General features: G+C 36.4%; 1 protein-coding gene across 1 annotated transcript in view; it reads right to left on the bottom strand.

Annotated features, from left to right (window-relative positions):
* Positions 1-8,586: 8,586 nt before the first annotated feature.
* LOC144442307 (lysine-specific demethylase 6A-like) overlaps positions 8,587-21,855 on the bottom strand; it is a 109,838-nt gene continuing 96,569 nt past the window's right edge. Inside the window, exons 15-25 of the mRNA XM_078131620.1 lie at positions 20,757-21,029; positions 19,996-20,172; positions 19,024-19,158; positions 18,403-18,497; positions 17,902-17,982; positions 17,033-17,296; positions 15,918-16,062; positions 15,392-15,576; positions 14,684-14,810; positions 14,026-14,196; positions 8,587-13,523 (exon numbers count right to left, since the gene is read on the bottom strand). Of these exons, the coding sequence (XP_077987746.1) occupies positions 13,491-13,523; positions 14,026-14,196; positions 14,684-14,810; positions 15,392-15,576; positions 15,918-16,062; positions 17,033-17,296; positions 17,902-17,982; positions 18,403-18,497; positions 19,024-19,158; positions 19,996-20,172; positions 20,757-21,029 (1,686 nt within the window). The 3' untranslated portion in view covers positions 8,587-13,490. The remainder of the gene's footprint in view (positions 13,524-14,025; positions 14,197-14,683; positions 14,811-15,391; positions 15,577-15,917; positions 16,063-17,032; positions 17,297-17,901; positions 17,983-18,402; positions 18,498-19,023; positions 19,159-19,995; positions 20,173-20,756; positions 21,030-21,855) is intronic.

A 21,855-nucleotide genomic window follows, 5' to 3' on the forward strand; every position in this document is an offset into this window, starting at 1 on the left:
TTTCGTCTGGTAAATCTGTTGACTTCGCCGACGCTGTTCGGCCATAGGGTTTTCAGCGGTGCATCAAACAGTCCGTCTGTGCAACAGGTGGTTAACTGCTGCTTTGACAAAATCCGATCCCTTGCTACTTCAGGAAAGTAAACAAGACACAAAGCCTTTTCCCTTCAGAAAGTGATTAGCAAGCTATAAATATCTGCACGTACGCGTGTTAAAATCTCTTCTTTTCAATCTCACAGACAGTATCCAGCAGGAATGTATTATCTGAAGAGTGAAAAAAACCCACAGGTATTAGACAATTCGAGAATTCGAGTGCCGCCGTGTTAGTTATTCTTCACAACATCTGTTCCAGTGTCTGCCTTTAAAAATTCAGGCTCCTTGTAAAGGCTTGGATAATTCTTTTCCCTCGACACAAAAGAGCGTGTCTCCGTACAGTATATGCAATGAATAATGTAATTTCAACATAACATTATTAAATAAAAGATTTGGCTCAATTGAGATATGCATACACAGTCAATAGATATTGAGGTAAATTGACACATTTCTCCGCCTTGTTTCAATTAGGAAGTATAAATAATACAAACGAATTCAATAGAAGGTACATAAGGATTGTTGGATCGATTAGAACTCTCGTTTCTATTGTAGTCTTTGCATGCATACATACGTCGCGGTTTCCACTGGCACATGATGCATTCTTGGCATGATGACTGTGCGATCTTACACGTACATATACGACGTTTCTTGGCCTAAGCACAGACAGTCTGTGGCCTGACCGAAGCTCGTCTAGCAGATTGATGTAGCTATGCAAAGGCAGCGTAACCAAAAGCCTAAAAAACCTATACATAGAGTCTTAGCTAATTTACACAATAAAACATATATGTTGCCTTCCTTTGGGATATAAGACATAAGAAAATGCCAGTCTTTGAATTAATTTCATGATTTCACCGCTCAAAAATGCCAACGTTACCTCGAGCTCAGATCTCTCAATATCAGCCCGTTATCGCTATCATATTAGCCCTATGCAATACAGACATTTAGACAACATGTGAATAATGCCTATTTCTCCGACATAATTATGTTTCATAAGACATTGTTTTCAATGGCGATCCCTCACAAAGAACTCACCAGTCTGACCTTCGGTACCTTCGGTAATACGTCCGCACACTATATCGCAGTTCGAGCTTTGTGCGGTTAACTCCCGTTCCTAAGTAGTCCACACACACACATTAAAACCATTGACTTGGCGAACTAACAACGATGTGACTTGACGAATGTGATTATATTGTCAACGAGTAATCGATGACAAGTTACGAATTAATGAACTACGGGATTTGGAACAATAGACCTTTGACCAATCAGAGAACGGTAACGGTGATATGCAGTGAGAGACACTTGATCGTATCCACGTACTCGGTTGACTTGTAATCTCGTATCTAATATAAACGGTAAATAGTTTGGGTTATTTTGTTTGATCAGAAAACGCCCCACAAAACGATTTTTGATTGTAACGAAAATAAAGACGTTAATCTATTTGTCGAGTTAGTGACTTCTATAAAAATTGTGACTCGACAGCATTGCCAAACACACACTGTATATGTGTAGTTTTTATCAAATATGATTACCCAATTTTTTAAAAGGGCACTTTGAAACAGGGTTAAAAGCTAGGTGAAAAAGAAGCCATAGAAAAAGTTGGTCCAGAACAAAAGAATAACTCCGCGTAATCCTTTTAAGATAACACGAATTTGTTTATTTTATTTATTTATAAACCATCCAACAGGCATTGCCCAATAACAGGTGGGGGTTCAGTGTTAGTGCAGGAGGAAACCGGAGTACCCGAAGAAAACCATGCGTCAAACTGAACGACGCTCTTCTTATTATAATCAAACCCTGAATGTGTTCGAACTCCGATCGAGTGGTAAGAAGTAATTGGTTTAACCACTCAACCACCGACAACCCTTTGACTTACATTGATATAACTAATCATACCTAATACCAACTTGAAAGAAAAAATACATATATGGTGAATGAAAACGGTTTTCGAAGTGCGCTGATGACGAAGGTGTGCAGTTTATAGTAGCGGCGAGATACAATACAGAAGGTCGTCCCTGAATAGTTAAAGCTTAGATTACAGAGAGATACGAGTAGAGGTTAATACAAGTGCTGTAATACTTACACAAGGACTTGTTCTCTGGGATTAACTCGTTATGTTAGATAAATATGTATTTAATTATAATCTTTACTTTGTTCGTTTGTTTGTTAATATGAGTGCGTTGACTCATATAAGCAGGAGGAGTGCAATATAGACTTGATTTTCTTCTACCCTCAACATATATATATATATATATATATATATATATATATATATATATATATATATATATATATATATATATATATATATATATATATATATATATATATATATATATATATATATATATATATATATATATATATATATACATACAAATGAAAGAAGACGAGTCTGATATTACATAGTGGAATTACACTACGGACCGTTTCACCCGAAGGATCGTCAGGTGTAATAGTGTGGTTTAATAGTATTGGTTAGTTATACATCCTGCTTTAAGTACATAACTTGTGTGTGTTCACTGACGGCTGTGTGTACACAAAAAGATTGACAACAAAGGTTATGTATTATTAAGTAAGAACTTGTTAGCGTGCCGGCATTTACTGATTAATTCAGTTCTGCTGTTCAAGTTCGTTGATTTGTCGGCAGTTATAATAAAATATTTTTCCCAGAGGCATAGTTGACATCGTTTGGTAACGTTAGAGTATGAGGAAGCCTGCTTGAGAACTGACCAGTGTACGTCGTAATTAATGTTGCTGTCTTTTAGGTGCCAAATGTATTTACTGAGTGCAGTGTCTTTCTTCTTGTGATCAAGTTTAAATGAAGACTTGTGGTTGTTAAACCTGCTTTTGAATTCTGTGTCACTAACGCCTATGTATGATTTGTGATCTTGGTTAGTGGTGACTGTTGCTTTGTAAACAACGCTTTTTATGAGGCATTTTCCTGCGAGAGGGCACTCCTTTGGTTTTCTGCAGTTACAGGTATTTTGTTGTGTTTGCTTAGCTTTTGAAAGTATTGAGCACTCTACTTGGCGAAAGAAGAATGAAATTATATATATATATATATAACTCGGTGAGTATCAATCTGCTAAGACAGTGCTCTACACCGCAGTGGCAGAGCGTAATAGTTTTGGTAGTACTGGAACTCTTTCTTGGTTGTAACTCGGAGTTTCACGCATTGTATATATATATATATATATATATATATGCAGTCACGGTATAAACGAAACAGAAATGTTCCATTGTACTCGACGAAACTACTTGTGACACCACTACAGATTACTGGCATTATTTTTAAGATCATTATGATGTACTTGTACGTTGAATTCAGGTCATTTAGGCCATAAAACATCACATTAAGAGATTGCAGCGACTAGATGGGAAATAGCTTTATTGAATATGTCGCTATTACATATCCTTAAAGACCATAGTTGAAATCAAATTCCGCAATGTAGAGTGGTATCGACAGGTAATCTAAATAATTCAAATATTAGTGACTCCGGTCACCAGCGCAATTGTATTGGTTGTGAAAGGTAGCCACTTTACAACGAGAACTCGTATTTGGAATTCACCCTGGAGATGGCTTGATGACGTCACAAGCTCTGCTCATACAGTGATGTGCGTTCACCCAGAATATGAGGGCGATATTTGACTCGCCAGCACAGAAACACGACAATGGGTCAATGACATCAAACCTTCGACGCGTAAACTTTACCAAAGGCTCCGATATCACTAAGTTGCCCCATACCAGACATTTATTGTAATGTTTGTTTGGAGATGTCAAGCTAATGAATTTACTAGACCGAGAATTATATTAGTTTTTTTTTGGCTACTAAAAGTACGAATCTACCTAAAGCGTTGCACAAAGTAGCAATATCCGTTTTCAGTTGCCATGGCAATCACTTTCCTCCATTTAAAGATACAATACGCTGGCGCTTTTGATCTTGAATTTTACGACGGAATGGTACAAATGTTCGAATTACACAGAAAACATGTCTGCCCTGATAGTTTATGTCAAAAGAAAAGAACAGAACCGCCATGGGTATTTGTTAGGCATAGAGTGGGTAACTATATATTGCCTATGCTATTTGCAACGACTTGGTATGTCTACACTGTGTGTCATGTATTACTAACGCTTTACTGCAAGTTTAATAAAGTGTAGAGGGGTTAGTAACGGCGATAATTTGACATCAAGTGTTACAAATATCTCCATCGTCAAACTGACTTCGAGTAAATCGATCACATACCTACAACGATAAGGAGTCTGTTATTGAAGTGCCGTGTTTGGTCGTCGTGTTGTCGGACTCGGTGAAATAACGGTGCGTGATTTACAACTTGCCTTGTTCTACGTTGGGTCTGTCAGTCTTTCTAGGTGTCTCCCCGATTAAAACACCAGGCTGGCAATCTCCCTGGCCGTTTTATAAGAATATAACACAATTCTTGTCACTTGAGGCAGGTGAACCCGTTTGTTCGAATCACCTTAACAACAACACTACTTAGGGTAACCGATTCAAGGTCCGAGTTTTAATGTACCTCTAAAGTTGTCGTCATCACTCGAGGAACCATCACAGAGTACTGCGTAGAATTCAGCGATCGTTCCTCAGTTAAATACGACCTGTACAATGTCAACTTTCTTTGAACAAAGTCCCACCTGATTATTAGTCTTTGTTAGCACGACAAATGAATTGCTGTTACACGTCAATTTACGGTACATTGTTAAAATTGATAGGTGGCATTGTACAACGACATTATAATAACAGTCTGTGAACGCTCTAGCACAATCTTTGCCCGAGGATTTCTTCTTAATAAGTCTTTTCTTTTTATAAAATCCGCCAATACACAAAAGAGAAAATCCAATAGTACACAGTCGAATAAATCGTCTTGAACCGATATGGCAGCCTTAACCAATACAAATACCACCTTCATCAGAAATCGATTCACTGACAGGAAAAAAAAAACCTTCAAAGTTTGGAATAATCTGATGTGACTCAAGTGAATCACGTGTCGATACACGAATTATACACACAAACGAATTATGTTCGATTTACGATTAATTCAAGGAAAGAGTGGGAACTTTATATTTTTTGTGGTAATTCTACAGTGTTTGGTTGTCCGTACTCCGAGAGTTTTTGGATCAACTTCGACCACATGGCAAAAATTGCTGCAGAGTTTCCAACTCCACCGAATTTGACAAACAACACACCCACCTGTTTGAAAACGGGGTACCATGATGTGGTCTCCTCGCTGCAGGCGGCATCATAACTCTCACCTTCGTTTCTAACAATAATAGCGACGACAAAGGGAATACGAGCCACGATGTTACGTCAAGATGTTAGGTAAAATGTTGTTGAATTCACGCAAACTCACCATGTGGGTAAATAACCCGTTTAAACATTTACACACCACATTCCTGAATGATAGTTTCAAAGTTAGTTTGAATACGTAATTATGTAGACATTGAAAAGTGAATTCGAGTTGATAGAGTTAGACTGGATAGGCGTTTCTGTATGTGATGTGTAATAGAATATTCATAAAGACTTATTTAATGTCTTGACAAACACTGTTTACACGTATTGCTTTTCTGTAATAAATAGGTGATAGAATGTTTGTTTAAAAATTAAAGGCTTGTTAAAAATAGCGGCGATAGCATTGTAGCACAAGTGATTACACTTTATTCAAGTGTGTGTAGTCTTGGACGTAGACCAAAAGTGATATTTTCCCGAGTAAATTACATAGTTGTCATGAGATTGTCTTTACCTTTTAAAGGTAATAATTCTTATTATCTACACACCCCTCGGAACATCATTCAAACAAATCAGATTTATACTGAAAATAACATTTTGAGACCTAATTTGCATATTAATAAGGGGACGAGCAGAATTTACGGGGTGAGGTGGGGGTGGGGGCTGAGGAGAAAGTTTTTTGGTCAATTGTTATTTCGCAGCGCCCGTTCACACTCTCAAAATATTCATGCCCCCCAAAATTAACCCAATTTTCGTAGCCGAACCCCCAAAGTTCAGTAAAAAAGGGACCAAAAGCAATGTTCCACACGGAAAGATTTGGAGATAATTTAAGAATATTGATTTTCAGTGAAATTTGTCTCCGTGGGCGCAGTCTACCTTTAGTGACTATGTTAGGACGGATAGATCCGTCACTGTGTACATTCCTTCAATCATGTCTTATGTTGTTTCTTTCTCATGTTGACAGGAGCGCCACCAACGACGAATCTTTCGGTATCTAAGGAATGGCCAAAAAGCAAAAGCGATTGTCCATGACAAAAACATCATCAATACATTATCAAATAGTAAATATTACCCACAGACGCACCTTCAAAAACACTTTAAAAGAACACCTTCTTGCTAAAAATTCATTCCTTTCAGTAACTTCTACAGAACTTGTATATGTTTTTGACTATGACTGTGATTTTCATTAATTTCATTTCATGTAATTAGTTTACTTATATATACACTATGTGAGTTTTTGTTTTGTTTTCTTCTTTGTACAGTTACGCATAAACATATTTTATTATTTTTATAGTATCAGGGCCATAGACTAGACTAGTTCTGCTTGAACTATTTCTATGGCCCTCACCAGGTACAGTTTTTCTTTTCTTTTCTTCTCAGTTGTGTATCATTTTCCCTTTGTGTCTGGTGAAAATAAATAATATGAATATGAATATGAATAAATACAATGTATGTATAATTTCAAGATCTTCGAAAATCTTTTCATTATCTCTCCTAATCTTTCGTTCGCTTTATCAACTTGAGACATTCTTGGTAAACTTAAAAGAGAACAACACATGATATTCTTAGTTTTGGATACAACGAAAAACTTTCAGTACTATTATTTTGCAAATATTGACCTTTTATAATGACGTCAGAAATATAAAGTCGTTCATGTTTCTTTACTTGTATGTGTCTTACGATAGAAGTGTACAAAAACACACATTGATCCGAAGATTTACCGCATGTATGTTATTTTTTCGAATAAGAAAATATTTTGTTTGCGAAATTCAAGTATTTTTTTTTAAAGTTCAAAGAACTTACAACGGCGATACTTTTAGCGGTTCTGTCATAACAGGACATACCGCGCTATTCACTTGCAACAGATAGTACGTGACACATACAAAAACGCGGTTGTTATTCTTCACCAACACTTACTACCAGACGAACACTCAAATATTGCGTCACTTTGTTTACACAGACAAAGGTATATAGTCTATATTCAGACGCGGATTATATTTTGCTATATTCCTTCAAACGACTTCTTAATTATGATTATATTTGTTACTAACTGGGGCACATATACGAACGATAGTTTATTTTGAATGCACTATGAAATACACGGTGTACTGATGCTCCATACATTCTTTGTATAATACGCCATAGAGGGCGCCCCACTGTCTCCACTGAACCGCTGAGTCGAGTAGACTTTCGTGTGAAACAAAACACGTACAAAATGGTGCAGAGTTCCGTTGATATATGATTGCTCTGGTGCGTTAATTTTGTGTTCATTGGTTCATTCCATTGTGTTTATGGAGGAAGGTTGAAATCGTGATGGAAATTGACTTTTGAAGTAGGGTTAACACAACTGGTGTTGGTGATTGCTGTAAAATTGGGTTTGGTTGAAATTTGGATTGTGACGGATATTAGGAGATCAGTGATAGAGAGGAGGTCAGTGATAGAGAAGAGGTCAGTGCTGTGACGTCAGTAGGTTTATAGAGACGAGTTCAACCTGTTGACGTTGTAACTACCCGCATGGAAATTTGTACATTGGGCCATAGACCCATCCTTGGTGGAGGGTCTATGATTGGACCTATCTTTGCTTGTGACGCTTTCGAATGTATCCCTGTTTCCATCTCGGTTCTTATGTTGTCATAGTGATGTTATAGTGATAAATAAGCCTTGTGGGCTCATTCAATATATATTGACAAATCCCAGATATGAGGTGAAGAGGTGAAAATTGGGCTTATGCAAATGAGTGAACTTGTTTGCATATATATGTATATTATTATTATGGGACTGTCTGCATATATGCAGATATGGTGTGGGAACCTGAAAGGGACTGTCTGCGTATATGCAGATATGGTGTGGAACCTGAAAGGGACTGTCTGCGTATATGCAGATATGGTGTGGGAACACAGAAGGGACTGTCTGCGTATATGCAGATATGGTGTGGGAACACAGAAGGGACTGTCTGCGTATATGCAGATATGGTGTGGAACCCGGAAGGGACTGTCTGCGTATATGCAGATATGGTGTGGGAACACAGAAGGGACTGTCTGCGTATATGCAGATATGGTGTGGAACCCGGAAGGGACTGTCTGCGTATATGCAGATATGGTGTGGGAACACAGAAAGGACTGTCTGCGTATATGCGGACATATCAGTAATCCAAATCAGAGAATATCGTACAGCATTTATTTCATGCCTGCTCATTCCATCATTGCATTCATTCACACACATATATTAGACTCCATAAGCACAAGTGACCCCATTATACACATGACCAAAAAAGTTGCATATACACAACATCGTAGTCATGGCAATAAATATTTATTTATAAATAAGATACAATGTACAATCCAGTAGACTGAGACAGAAATATCGTCTCAATTTTGAGTGGTCATTCTAGAATATTTCCCAATGTGAAACGTCAAATTTTTGTCAACAGGAATTCCAAGAGAAAGGCAAAAAAAAAAAAGACAAAAAAAAGGAATACTCACATACTAGTAAGTCAAGATACTCTGAAGCCAAAGTTCAAAGTTCAAAGTTCACTCTTATTTACACGAAAAATTTTTTTGAAAGGAAACCAACACAAAAGCTTGAAATACGAAAGAAATGGGGATATGGGAAAAAAAAATTTCTATGTATCAAAAATCTAAATTTTCTTTCAAAAAAATTACATCCAGATAAGCGTTCCTGGAAAACCTGCCCAGGCACAGTACACAGCTCAGTGGTAACTACATCTAATCTCAAAAAGCTATTTTTGACAAAAAAAATTTACTCAAAGCCAAAACCTCAAAATTGTAAGGTGTATGAAATAAAAGAAGCCTTGATGTACACCTGTTCACTGTACTTACACACAGTATAAAATTCATCCATTTTTTCACCGAGTTTTTTTTTTCTGATATAAAAATGTACAAAGATTTTTTTTTCTTATTTTTCTTACAGAAAAAATGGTCTTTTTATGAGCTCGAACTTGGACTTTAACAAGTTATTTTTAATAATGTATTTTCTAAACAGTTTTCGTAAGCCTCTGCAAAAAAAAATGCTGTAGTTTGAGTACTCTGGCAAATATCTATCAAACTTTTTATAAAAACAATTATGGTACCTATTTTTTTTTTACTGATACAGCAGAAATTACAATTGCGTTCAGTTTCAATGATCAACTATGCTTGATATGCGCCACATTCAACAAAGGGACAGCAACAAAAACTTAAGATATGTAGCCTCTATCCAGTTAGAGTAAGTAGTAAACCATGATGGGTGCATGCAATCAGATTTATACAATAAACAGCAAGTGCATGTCAAACCGGGTCAGTTCATTTATAATACAGATCTGGTTGCACCCCCCCCCCCACTGTGGTGTATTACTTACAATAGCTACACAAAAGTTACTTACCGAAGTATTTTGTTGGTGTTACTAGTATGTACAGATGTTACTTATGGGGCTCGTGTCAAAACATACCCGGTCATTGAAACTGAATGCAATTATTTCTGCTGTACTACACAACAATGGGGACAGAAACTAGCAATGCAACAATGATGGGATATTGTAAGTGCGAGACTGAGGTATTGCATGTCTGAAAGTTTCATAGCTTCTAGAAGTTCAAAGTTCACAAAAAAGTTTATTTGGCTGACCTCAACAAATGTTGAAAAGTTTACAAATAAAGCTCAACTTTCAGATGACAAATCCTTGCATCCCTTTATTTATTATATTTTCAAGAAGTCCTGTAAGTTTGTTGTGTCCAGTCCACAATCAGACCTTTACCTGAAATAGCGCCCTCTATCAATACATAATCACCATGCAAAACATTGAATTTGAATATACATGTATTACCACAGACAAGGGTAGAACAGTATAACACCCTATTTCACTGCACTGCATGCATTTCTGCAGTTTGAGTTTAGGTTTTTTTCAAGTGAAAAAATGCTTAGTTTTTTTGACAAAGAAATTTCCCTTGGCCTATCTACAGAAGAGCGAAATCATAATTACAGGAGGCAGTTTATTACAATTTTGACTAACGGGAGCGGTTGATGACATCTGCCACAGAGGGCGCTGTTTCATACATGCCACAAGGAGGTGCTGTTTACGAACAAGGAACAGGACTGTAACCTCACACCTTGGCATACAAACCAACATACTAAAGGCACTGAAGTTTTTAAGTTCATTATTTCTCAACGCTAACAATTTCCTGGGAACTGACTTGATTGATTGAAATCACAAAATACTACGAAGAAAGCATTACACTGGTAGAAATCTAAAATGCAACAAACAAACAAACACACAGCCAACAAATTCAAATGATTGGGTCTCTATGACAACATCTGTTTATGTTGCTACAAAATCAGCAACATAATTCAACACAACTGCAGCAAGAGTTGGGTAAAATGGTTAAAGAAAGTAACTGAAAATAGTAGCGCGACTCGTATTGCAATATACGACAACGCTAGTAGCATCCGTTGCATTGATCATACTCTCATTATGGTAACTGTTGAAACTTCAGTCAACATATTCTCGGTGTTTCAACAGCAACATATCTTGACAAATTTTAACAAACATAATTACACAATATAAATCACAAACTTCTTCAAAAAAACATGATTTTCCATCACTCTATCCACTCCACAAATCACATTTAATTTCTTTTCTTGAAGGAATCGATAAATTTTTCTTTCACATTTTCAATATGCCAAACACCAAACACCAACTTGAGCTATTGGTTTGTAATTTCTCTCCTCTCCACAAACACATTAGAAATTTATTTCCTGTTCACAAACATATTTGTAATTTCTTTCCTATTTGCAAACATATTTATGTCTTTCCTATTCACAAACATGTTTGTAATTTCTTTCCTATTCACAAACAAGTTTGTAACTTTTCTTCTCCAATTATGCTACTACATATTGCCATATTATATAGCTCTCTAGTCTTCTAAAAATGGGCAGCAGGCAAAAAAAACCTGCTTTCCTATTGACAAATTCATGTAAACACAAGCACCAAAATGAAAAATGTCAAAACACAGAATTCTTTGACTGTTGGGTTATTTTGACTTGACATTCAGACGGCAGATTACTGTTACTGTATACTATGGTCCCAGACATCCAGAGAACTCCTGAGTTGTGATGTCATAAGCTACTAGTAACCAGAAAAGCAAAGCATATCGCGGCTCGGGATTAGGAACTGGCGAGGGACTTTTTCACTCAACTTACACACAGGTTGAATGTTGTCAGAAAGCCAACAGCCTGATACTTGAATCAGAACAAACACTTACGGCATACACAAAACATGCGTAAAGTTAAAACTAATATTTCTATCTTGGCCGTCCTATTTTTGTTTATTTAGCAACAAAACTTCAGAGACGAGTCCTAGTACTACACACTACAGACTTTGTGTAGTGATAAGGGTTCCTATACCACCGCTACACATCTCTCTCAGCTGTACACAAAATATCAGGGAATGTTGTTCACAAAGTGTTAATGTCACTGCATGTATTTATACAACCTAATGTATATAATAATCACTGCATTGTAAGTCTTCAAGTTTTTAAAATTAATGAGTCTGTGAGCTTAACGTGTTTTGAACGAGATATACGCTTCAAAGTTTGGTAACAGTATGATCACTGTAACCTTGTAGACTGCAAAATTCATCATGTTGTCCCGTCCCATCCTCTTCTCACCAGGGGAGGGGTTGATCAATGTGTGAGGGCGCCCCGTCATGGTGTACCCTACAGACTATGTAACCTCACTGAATAGTAGACTAAACTTAATTGTCTCTCTACCAGGGAGTATTTGTTTGTCCACCCATAACTACAAGTTGAGCAAATCAGGATTACATGTAACACAATCAAACCATGTTGATTGAAAAAGAATTATGTCCAACTACCAGTACAATACTGATGATCGTGTATTTCAACACTATGATAGTAGTTCCACCAAAACATAAAAGCAACAATAACATATTTCCAGTCATTTTACGTTAAAGTTAAACCAATGCAGTACTCATGACTTGGTTTGATGTGATTGCATCTAAATACAGGTCAGAGTTTAAAACACTTGTATAATTGTCGTAATATGCCAAAATAAAATGCTGAATATGAAACTTGTTGGTGTTAAAAAAGAAGAAGACGACAAATCTGTTCTTTTCGTGTGCCAAAGACATCTTGTAATACTCACAAAATGTCTATCTTAATGCTAGCATACTATAGCTTTCATAGTTGCATAGTCAGCTGGAATAGTGGTTCTCAAATATTACTAAAACATGCAGGTCTGTTGAACTACTGCAATGGTGATTCAAAATTTGCAGATCTGCTGCAGTAATGTTATAAAATTCACAGGCCTGTTAAACTACTGCAATGGGGGTTCTAAACTTGCAGGTCTGTGGTGAACTGCTGCAGTAATGGCTATAAAACTTACAGGCCTGTTAAACTACTGCAATGGTGATTCAAAATTTGCAGATTTGCTGCAGTAATGTTATAAAACTCACAGGCCTGTTAAACTACTGCAATGGTGGTTCTAAACTTGCAGGTCTGTGGTGAACTGCTGCAGTAATGGTTATAAAACTTACAGGCCTGTTAAACTACTGCAATTGATGTTCTATAGTTTGCAGGTGTGTGATTAACTACTGCAATGGCAGTTCTAAAACTTGTAGATCTGTAGTCACATGCTGCAATGGTGGTTCTAAAACTAATAGGTCTGTTTAATTGTTTCAGCAACGTTTACAAAACTTGCAGGGGTGAAGTCAGATGCTGCAAAGGTGGTTCTAAAAACTTACAGGTCTGTTTAACGTCTGTAAAAGATGTTTCAAAACTTACAAGTCTGTTTAACTGTTGCAGCAATTTTACAAAACTTGCTGGCGTGAAGTCAGATGCTGCAACGATGGTTCCAAAACTTACAGGTCTGTTTAATGGTTACAGCAATGTACATATTATTAACATGCTGAGCTGAGGTTGCATGCTGCAATGGTGGCTCTAAATCTTCATCACAGGTCTGCAATTTTCTGATGGAGAAGTGGTTGTAACACTTGCAGGGCTGTGGTGAACTGCAAATAGAAATATTCTTGTCTCCACTAAAGGTAGTAACATATTAGATGTCAGATTGTAGAAAAAATGTGGGTTGTCTGTTGATGTCTTCACTGTGGTGTCTGGGGGTCTGGTCTGGGTTGTGCAGTAGTCCTAACTGTCACGAGGAAGCATTCTGCTGTATATGTGAGGGCTGCAGAATAATGAAACACACATCACTCAGTTAATGTTGTACACGTTATGTAAGAACAAAATTTTCTCTGTATAAAAAATTGAACGGAGGGAGTCACAAAATGTGCTTTTCGAAGCTGCTAAACGCAATGTCAACAGAGATACAGATAGTAAGTGAATGATACACTTTTAAGTTAGTTAATGTTACACACAACAAAACCGTATAATTTTTTGTTGACTGAAAAAGTTTGAATTGAGGGAATCAGAAAATGTACTTTCTGAAGCTGGTAAATGTAACATAAACAGAGATGGGGTAGGTAAGCGAATGTTACACTTTTAAATACAGCAAAATTTGCTGGGGGGGGGGGGGGGGGGTGCACTCATGCTTGCAGTGTTTTCTGCTGCACTTTCACGAGCGTATGACACCAGAGAACACTGCAAGCACTTGTGCAAATACCCGAGTATGCCACACTTGCAGTCACACATCATGGCATTCTGTCACACCATATGTTGATGGTACATACCTCAGAATGGCAGATAAAGTTATCATAGATAGAACACAACTGTTCCATTTTGTATTGCTCCAAGACTACAAAGCCTTCTAAGTTATAGCTAGCTTTACGGGCACAGGACTCACAATGGACTTCATACTTCTTATCTTTCTCAGTGGTGAACAGGACGTTGAACACTTCCACCTAGTATACAAAATATAATGAAATATTACGTCACGATGAAATGTTAGACTTTGGAGACAAAGGGTGATATTACCCTGGTAGATGAACCTTCAGTTTTCTACGATAGACACAAACTAAAACTATTGTCACAACATGTTGATACAACAGTGATAAAACTATTTTGTATCTTCTGCAATGAATGGACACTATTCTTTATGAGTTGTTTTATGATGGTAGTGGTAGTGGTAGTGGTAGTGGTAGTGGTAGTGGTAGTAGTAGTAGTAGTAGTAGTAGTAGTAGTAGTAGTAGTAGTAGTAGTAGTAGCAGTAGTAGTAGTAGTAGTAGTAGTAGTAGTAGTAGTAGTAGTAGTAGTAGTAGTAGTAGTAGCAGCAGCAGTAGTAGTAGTAGTAATAGTAGTAGTAGTAGTAGTAGTAGTAGTATATTGTCCATTCTAAGTCAAGTCAGTGAAACCATCCATATCTAAGTCTGATAATAACTACCATCTTACCTCACAGTCTGTACAGTAATGGGCAGCTTCATCTTTACTCCTTCCCTGCCAGTGAACATCAATACCTTGTTGTTTTAAACTTTCCTGTGTTAGAACACTCTGTTTAATGGTCCTTAGTAGACAGTACCTGTAAAACCATCAATGACATCACAATTACAATACTGATGATGTGTAGCTAAAACACGGAAATCTGACCATCATCGATATACTACATCAAATGACACTTTGTCAAAATAACTTGGATAACCAAAAAACTGAAAACTCTTTCCAATTTTCACATAAATACAATGATCTAACAAATTTGTCACTTTTCACATTTGAAATCGTGTCTGTTTTTTGTCACCTTCATGCATATATTTGTCAAGATATCACTTTCCTTTCATAATGTCCTCAGTGGATTGGCTCTGATTTATCTATCATTTAGATCAGAAGGTTTTCCTCATCATCAGACAAAATTAAATATTATGAATAATACAGCTATTTAAATATATCATACCAACAGAACCCAATGTTGTGTGAGTACCAGTGTGGCTGCACTCTGGGGTATTTGCTGCACTGTCACTCTTGAAGTATAGTCACAGAGAACACTGCCAGCACTCTTCCAAATATCCTGAGTACATCCATATTTGCATTCATACATCATGGGCTTCTGTCATACGACTCCCAACAATCAAGGAGAACTTATCAAAAATAAATTTCTGTACTTACTTGATCATTTCATATAACTTAGGTTCTGCAATTTTAATATTTCTGGCCATGTTCCATGACAAGTGTATCATAGGTACGATAGATTTGACACTTTGTAGCTTATTCCATTCGTATCTTTCAACTGCTAGTTTGTACTGATGTGATGTCAGGGGTCCAACATTCCAAGCTATGTTATTGCACCATCCCTAGTTGTCAACACAAAAATAGTACTATTAACACACAGAAAAACAAAACAAACCAGACGTACAGATTCAGAACTTTCTGAAAACTAATATGATAGTTCATTCTCCATTCACTGACATTTTTTATCTGAAGTTTACCTCAACAGATATGGATGAGACAAATTATTAAAAATCACAAAAGATGTTTACATAAAATTAACACAAACTTCAAAATATTAGCATTCATGTTACACCTTCATATATATATGACACAAGAGGGCGCTATGACAAATCTTGCAAACAAGTGACACAGCACATTCCATTATGACAGAAAAGTGAGTAGGTTGTGTGTTTACGACACTTACCACGGCTTGTACCCAGTGTACAGTTCCGGCATTGATCCAGACCAAGTCACCAGGTCTTTGTATAAACCTATACACTGGGACATTCTCCTCATACAAGTCTTCTAAAACAGGCCACCAAGAACCAATCAAGTAGTTTATTCCATGCCTAGTAATGAAACACATACAGTATTGAGTTATTAAATCTGGAAAAAACTGTCCTTAAATTTAGGAGAATCTTTATGTGTGTCTTTATTAAACTCATCCTGTCCAAAACAATATAGACTTCACTTAAAAGTGACAGTATAACATCACAAAGACTTTATGTTCCACACCCTTGAACATTTCAGATTATACCTCATCTTACAATGTACTTTTTACAAAAAACTGAAATCGTCATGATATTATTCACTGTATGCCAGATTTATTCAATATTTTTTTTACATCATAAATTGATTAACTTGTTGTCCTCAGTGGATTGGCTCTGATTTATCTTTCATTTAGATCAGAAGGTTTTCCTCATCATCAGACAAAAGAATCACGACATCCAAGTTCATTTCTAAAACCTTGGTTGAAATCAGGAGTAAAATTGAGTGTGAAAAACGTTTTTTTGTGGAAGAGCTAAAGAAGTTGGTCTACAACAACAGAGTGAGACAGATCTTATATTTTTAAGGCTCCAATGATAAGATGACTAATCAAAAGACCTAGGAGTGAATCATAGCATTGTCCTTATCTGATATGAGCTACTCTCTCTCTGTTCTGGACGTAGTTTTGGTTTTTGTATGAAATGGAATGTTTTGGAATACAATATTCATTACATCAAAGAACTAAGAACTTACAAGACAGCATAGTGTGCTTGTTACCTTTCTTTCTAACTGAGAACACTATTTTCAACATATATGAATAGCATCTTTCACACTATATTGACAACTGACAAAATATCTCACAATTCATGAGAAATACAATGGTTTTGCTAAGGGCGGTTAAAATACGTAAAATCTACTGGGGTTGCCCTGTCATTTTACCTGGTTCCCAAACAAAATTATCATAAACTCTATGGGGAAACAGCCGTTTTTACCCTTTTCTCCCTTTCTGTTATAGTGTTCCACAAAAACATTGGAAGCAAAATGGTGACTTACTTTTCACAGAAATTGTGAATAACTCCCCAGTATGGTTCTGGCACGCCAAACCATTCACAATCACCTGGTCCAATGTTGATATTAACTGAACAGGAGTTGTTATTCTCTTGATGTCCCGGTGTCCTACTGCCTGGTACCTTCATGTACAACTGTACTGAATTCATACCTAGTATCGTATGTCCAACATGACTCAACATGTTACCAGCTGACACGACTCGGGTGAAGGCTGGTAGCTTAGTCAATTCTTGTAGCTGTGGTTTCCACCTAGCAAAGACAGTCACAGTTTCAAATATAGTTACTGTGATAATAAACCAACTGGCATACATGCCTGGTTTTGATATATAGCTGTTTGCATCACACTCCTTTGAGAAAACATTTCCTATTCTAAACCATGGTCAGAGTGAGAGATCTAAGATGACCCATTGGGCATGTCTGTGTACTTAAACATTTAAAGGGGCAAACGTTGAGTTTATATGTTTTTAGGATGTACTGCATATTAAAAGGTACTAGCAGTATTCGACTTACTGAAGCACACTTAACCATCACTTGCAATTGACTGAACTCAAACCTAGTATTAGAATATAACTCATAAATGATCTAACAAACTTGTCACTTTTCACATTTGAAATCATGTCTAGGTTCTTTCACCTTTATGCAAATGTTATCAAGATATAACTTTCCTTTCATGTTGTCCTCAGTGGATTGGCTCTGATTTATCTATCATTTAGATCAGAAGGTTTTCCTCATCATCAGACAAAATTAAATATTATAAAATATTATGAATAATACAGCTAATCATAACTAGAGAGAGAGAGAGAGAATCATTATTGCATTATTCCTCTTATATATAAACATAACTTATTACTTACTTTCTTTCATCTGACAAGTCAACATTAGTACCAAACTTTAACATTTTGAATTGTCTTCCTCCAGGAGTTTTCTTTTTACCACTACAACAAAACAAAACAACATGACACCATCATTAGAGAGTTAGCTATGAATTGTGTACATCATCCACAGACAATAATTGTATTGACAGAGTTTTTATCTTAAACTTCACTGAACCCTTTACAGGTTACACAAAAATGACAACTTGTATGCATAAAGTCTCACAAACTTTACTACCTTCATATATACAGCAAACATGATTTTTTTTTAAAGCTATGAATACATTACATATCACCACTTTTCAGCTTTGTAAGTAAGCCATGACTACAGACTTTTAAGTACTCTTTTTCTAGTGGTAGTTTTCCAAATGATAACACAGGACTTGGGAGGAATCTTTCTTGTTTTCATTTAATTCATGTACCTCACACCAGTACATTTCAAAAGTACTTCATTCACATAATACTAAAAGTTCTATTTTTTACCTCTTGGACGTTGTTGAAGATCCTGAGTCACTGTCATTCTGATCTACTACAGTGTGTATATGCTTGTCTTTTGCTTTGCTTTTCTCTGCTTCCTCCTGTGATGAAGAAAATCAAATCAGTCGATCAATCAATCAATCAATCAATCAATCAGTCAATCAAGTGAATGATCAATCACCTATCCATCAAATCATTAATTGATCAATCAATCACTTTTGTTGCGGTGTTGAAATATTTCAATAACTTGTAGTTTTACAATTCAATTTACTCTCGTGATTGAGCCTTTGATTTACTAAGATAGACACAAACCAAAACTATTATGGCAACATGTTGATACAACAATAATATAATGGATGTTGGTTTGATTATAATTTCAGTAGGGAGGCGTTGCACAGTATTCTTGACAGAGTTTCATAAACTTGCAGTGTGCTGTTTTTGGACTTACAATGTTTACACTATCCTGATCACAGGGTGATTAGAATCACATAACAGAGGAACCACTATCACCCACTTGTGTGTAATCTACCATATTGAAGAACAATAGTTTTAGTCTGCACCTATCTTAGTAGTAAACTGACGACTCGATTGCCAGAGTCGTAATGATTTGACAATTGTTCTACCTACCCTAAGTGATTCTTGGAATGATGAGGCTTGATACTGGGCATACTTGGCTATCGTTGTAAACGACCTACTACTTTCACATTTCCAGACTTTCTTTAACCCTTGTATATCCCAGTTTTCATCTGCTGCTTGCTGTCTCTGTTGACAAAACAAGGAATACAGATTGTTTAAAGATAAGCACATTCTACAACTCGCAACACTCAAGTGTTGCATAATCTGCCACATTCATTTAGAGTATCCATATCATGTGTATAAGTATTTGATCATCAGCCCAGTATGTTTGGTCCCAATGAGTTGAGTACAAACACAGATATCATTGAGACTATCATTCAGTTTTATCAGTCTGCTGTTCTATAGCAGAAAACACTACAAATTGACAATGTTAGAAAGGACACATACTAGGCTGATAATTAAAGAAATTGTTTACTTTACACTTGATATGAATGCTATAAATGAATGCTACAAATACAAGAAGTGATCTACTTCAGTGTTAAGGGTTGTATTATACCAGTCTGTTATGATGATGCATGTCTACATCATTGGTTTTGCAGTGCTTGTAATATGAGAAGTGTACAGAGTCTAGTTTCCCTAGCTTTCTCTCTGTAAAGCTGTGACATCTGTTACTCTTTCACCAAACTACTGCATCACATCATGTCGAAATGGGGTACATTAAACTCTAGAAAATTTCTCATATGGATTTGTCTACAGTTTGTGACCAAATCTACCAAAATGCTTAGCGTGTAACACAGACCAAGCACAATACCGTATTTGGTTGCATGCACACAATTTGATCCTCTTTTTACAAGGAGTAATTATGACAATGTCGGTAAACTTGTACCAAAACTTACGCAATTGCACATGAAACTACAGTAGATGTTTACCAGTACCAGAGGTTCTAACTTCTAGTTTCATTTAGATAGTCCTACCAGCTTTAACTGATAAACATTGTAAATGTTACAGAAACTTGCTGTTTACCTGTGTTCTAACTTCAACTAGGTGGTCTGCATTGGCTTCAACTAAAGTTTTTGTGGAGAAGAGTCCGAGGTCAAGTTTAAGGGCAGCTGCTAGACCACGCACCACTGTGATTGGCTGGTTTGGAGATATACAGTACTGTTGCAATGCTGGTGAAAAGGCATCTTTCTTGCTTTCAAGCTATTAATAGACAAAATACACATACATTATACCATGCACAAGCCAAGTTGAACAAAAAATATGGAATATATAATCTGTTCGTTCTATGTCACAACAGCACGCATCTATGTCATGACAATATGCATCTATGTCACTGGATCTGCTATGTTCCAAATATGCATCAAAATGTTCAAAAATGCCATTATTTTCCCCGATTTTGTTGTTGTTGTTGACATTATTGGTGCTGATATAATTTATGTTATTCTATAATATTTTTCTTCATTCAGCTAGAAAATACTGGTGTGACCCAAGGGTTTTGTCACTACTTGTCTAGTGACTCGTGGTGACAAAGCCCCTTAGGTCACTCATATTTTTTTGGCTGAACGAAGAAAAATATTGAAGAATAACGTCTCATAATGATAGAAATCTATGATTTGTCTTTCTTTATCTACTTTATCTTGGCTATTTTTTATCATCCAGTCTTTTTGATAAAGTGTTATGATCTCTTCATCCGGTCTATACAAGTTCAACTGTATCATACATACACCACTGATAATAGAAGTAACTTCAAGTGTTGGGAACAAGATTAGGGTATGTATACTCACATATACTGTTGGAGTTGGTGGGTTGAGTTTATCTTTTGGTAGGTATGGGTAGGGTGGTGGTGGAGGGGCAGGGGGCGGCATCTTCTCCATCAGTATGCTATTGTTGGTGAGTCCATTCTTGCCAACTTTCTTGCACAAGTGGAGAACGTCGTTGGAGCTGGAGTAAATGGAGAGTGATCCAGGTGATGAGAAGGAGGGCTTGTTGTGGCTACTGGTGCTGGTACCAATATTGTTGACAGTAGGGCCACAGCTGCTGGTATTCACTGTTACTGCCTGGGGCACAAAGATCACATGATAGTGCAACAGTTAATTTGGCTTTGGGACTTTTATTTTTTCTGGTAGTGCTAAAATGATTGCTGCAATGATACAAAAAATTCTGATTTGTGGTTTGCATACTGAAAATTTGATTTTGTAAAAGAGACTTTTTCATTGATATTGTTAACTTGCTATTATCAACATAGTAAATACAGAAGCTGTTATCGTAAGCAGTTCCCCCAGTCATTTTACCAGGGTTTCCAAACAAAATTATGGTAGATTGTATGGGGAAACCATGCAACTTTTACCCCTTTCCCCATTTCCGTTACCAGGGTTCCCCAATCTTAGCAAAAACACTGCATGCAAACCTACACATTTTTGCCACTCGAAAATATTGTGATGTTACAGTTTTCAGCTAGTTCTCAAAAAACCATTTTTACTAATCACCAGACTGGTACATTGTGTTCATGTATAGAAAGACATTTTAGTCACTATTTATTTGCCTTTTTGTTTTCCAGGGAAATATGTGAAAATAAGTCTTACAGTATATAGGAATGGATATAAATTTTTACCAATCTAACCACTAACCTTGGTTAACTGAAATATTGCCTCTATAAATCTCCCTGGTGGAATGGTTCCCCAGCTTGTAAAAATTAATATGGTCATTTTCTCTTTAGTTAGTTTAAGGCATAAAAAAAAAAACTGAGTGGTTCCGATTATGCTCAATTTTAAAATAGGTGGGATAGGTAGATTTATATATATATTTTTTTCATATGTGAGTGTCTAGTTCAGGTAGATATGTTTTCCGTTGTTTTCCATATGGTCTCTGTGTTATTGGTCTCTT

This window comes from Glandiceps talaboti, chromosome 11 (genome assembly GCF_964340395.1).
Source record: "Glandiceps talaboti chromosome 11, keGlaTala1.1, whole genome shotgun sequence".
Classification (NCBI taxonomy): domain Eukaryota; kingdom Metazoa; phylum Hemichordata; class Enteropneusta; family Spengelidae; genus Glandiceps; species Glandiceps talaboti.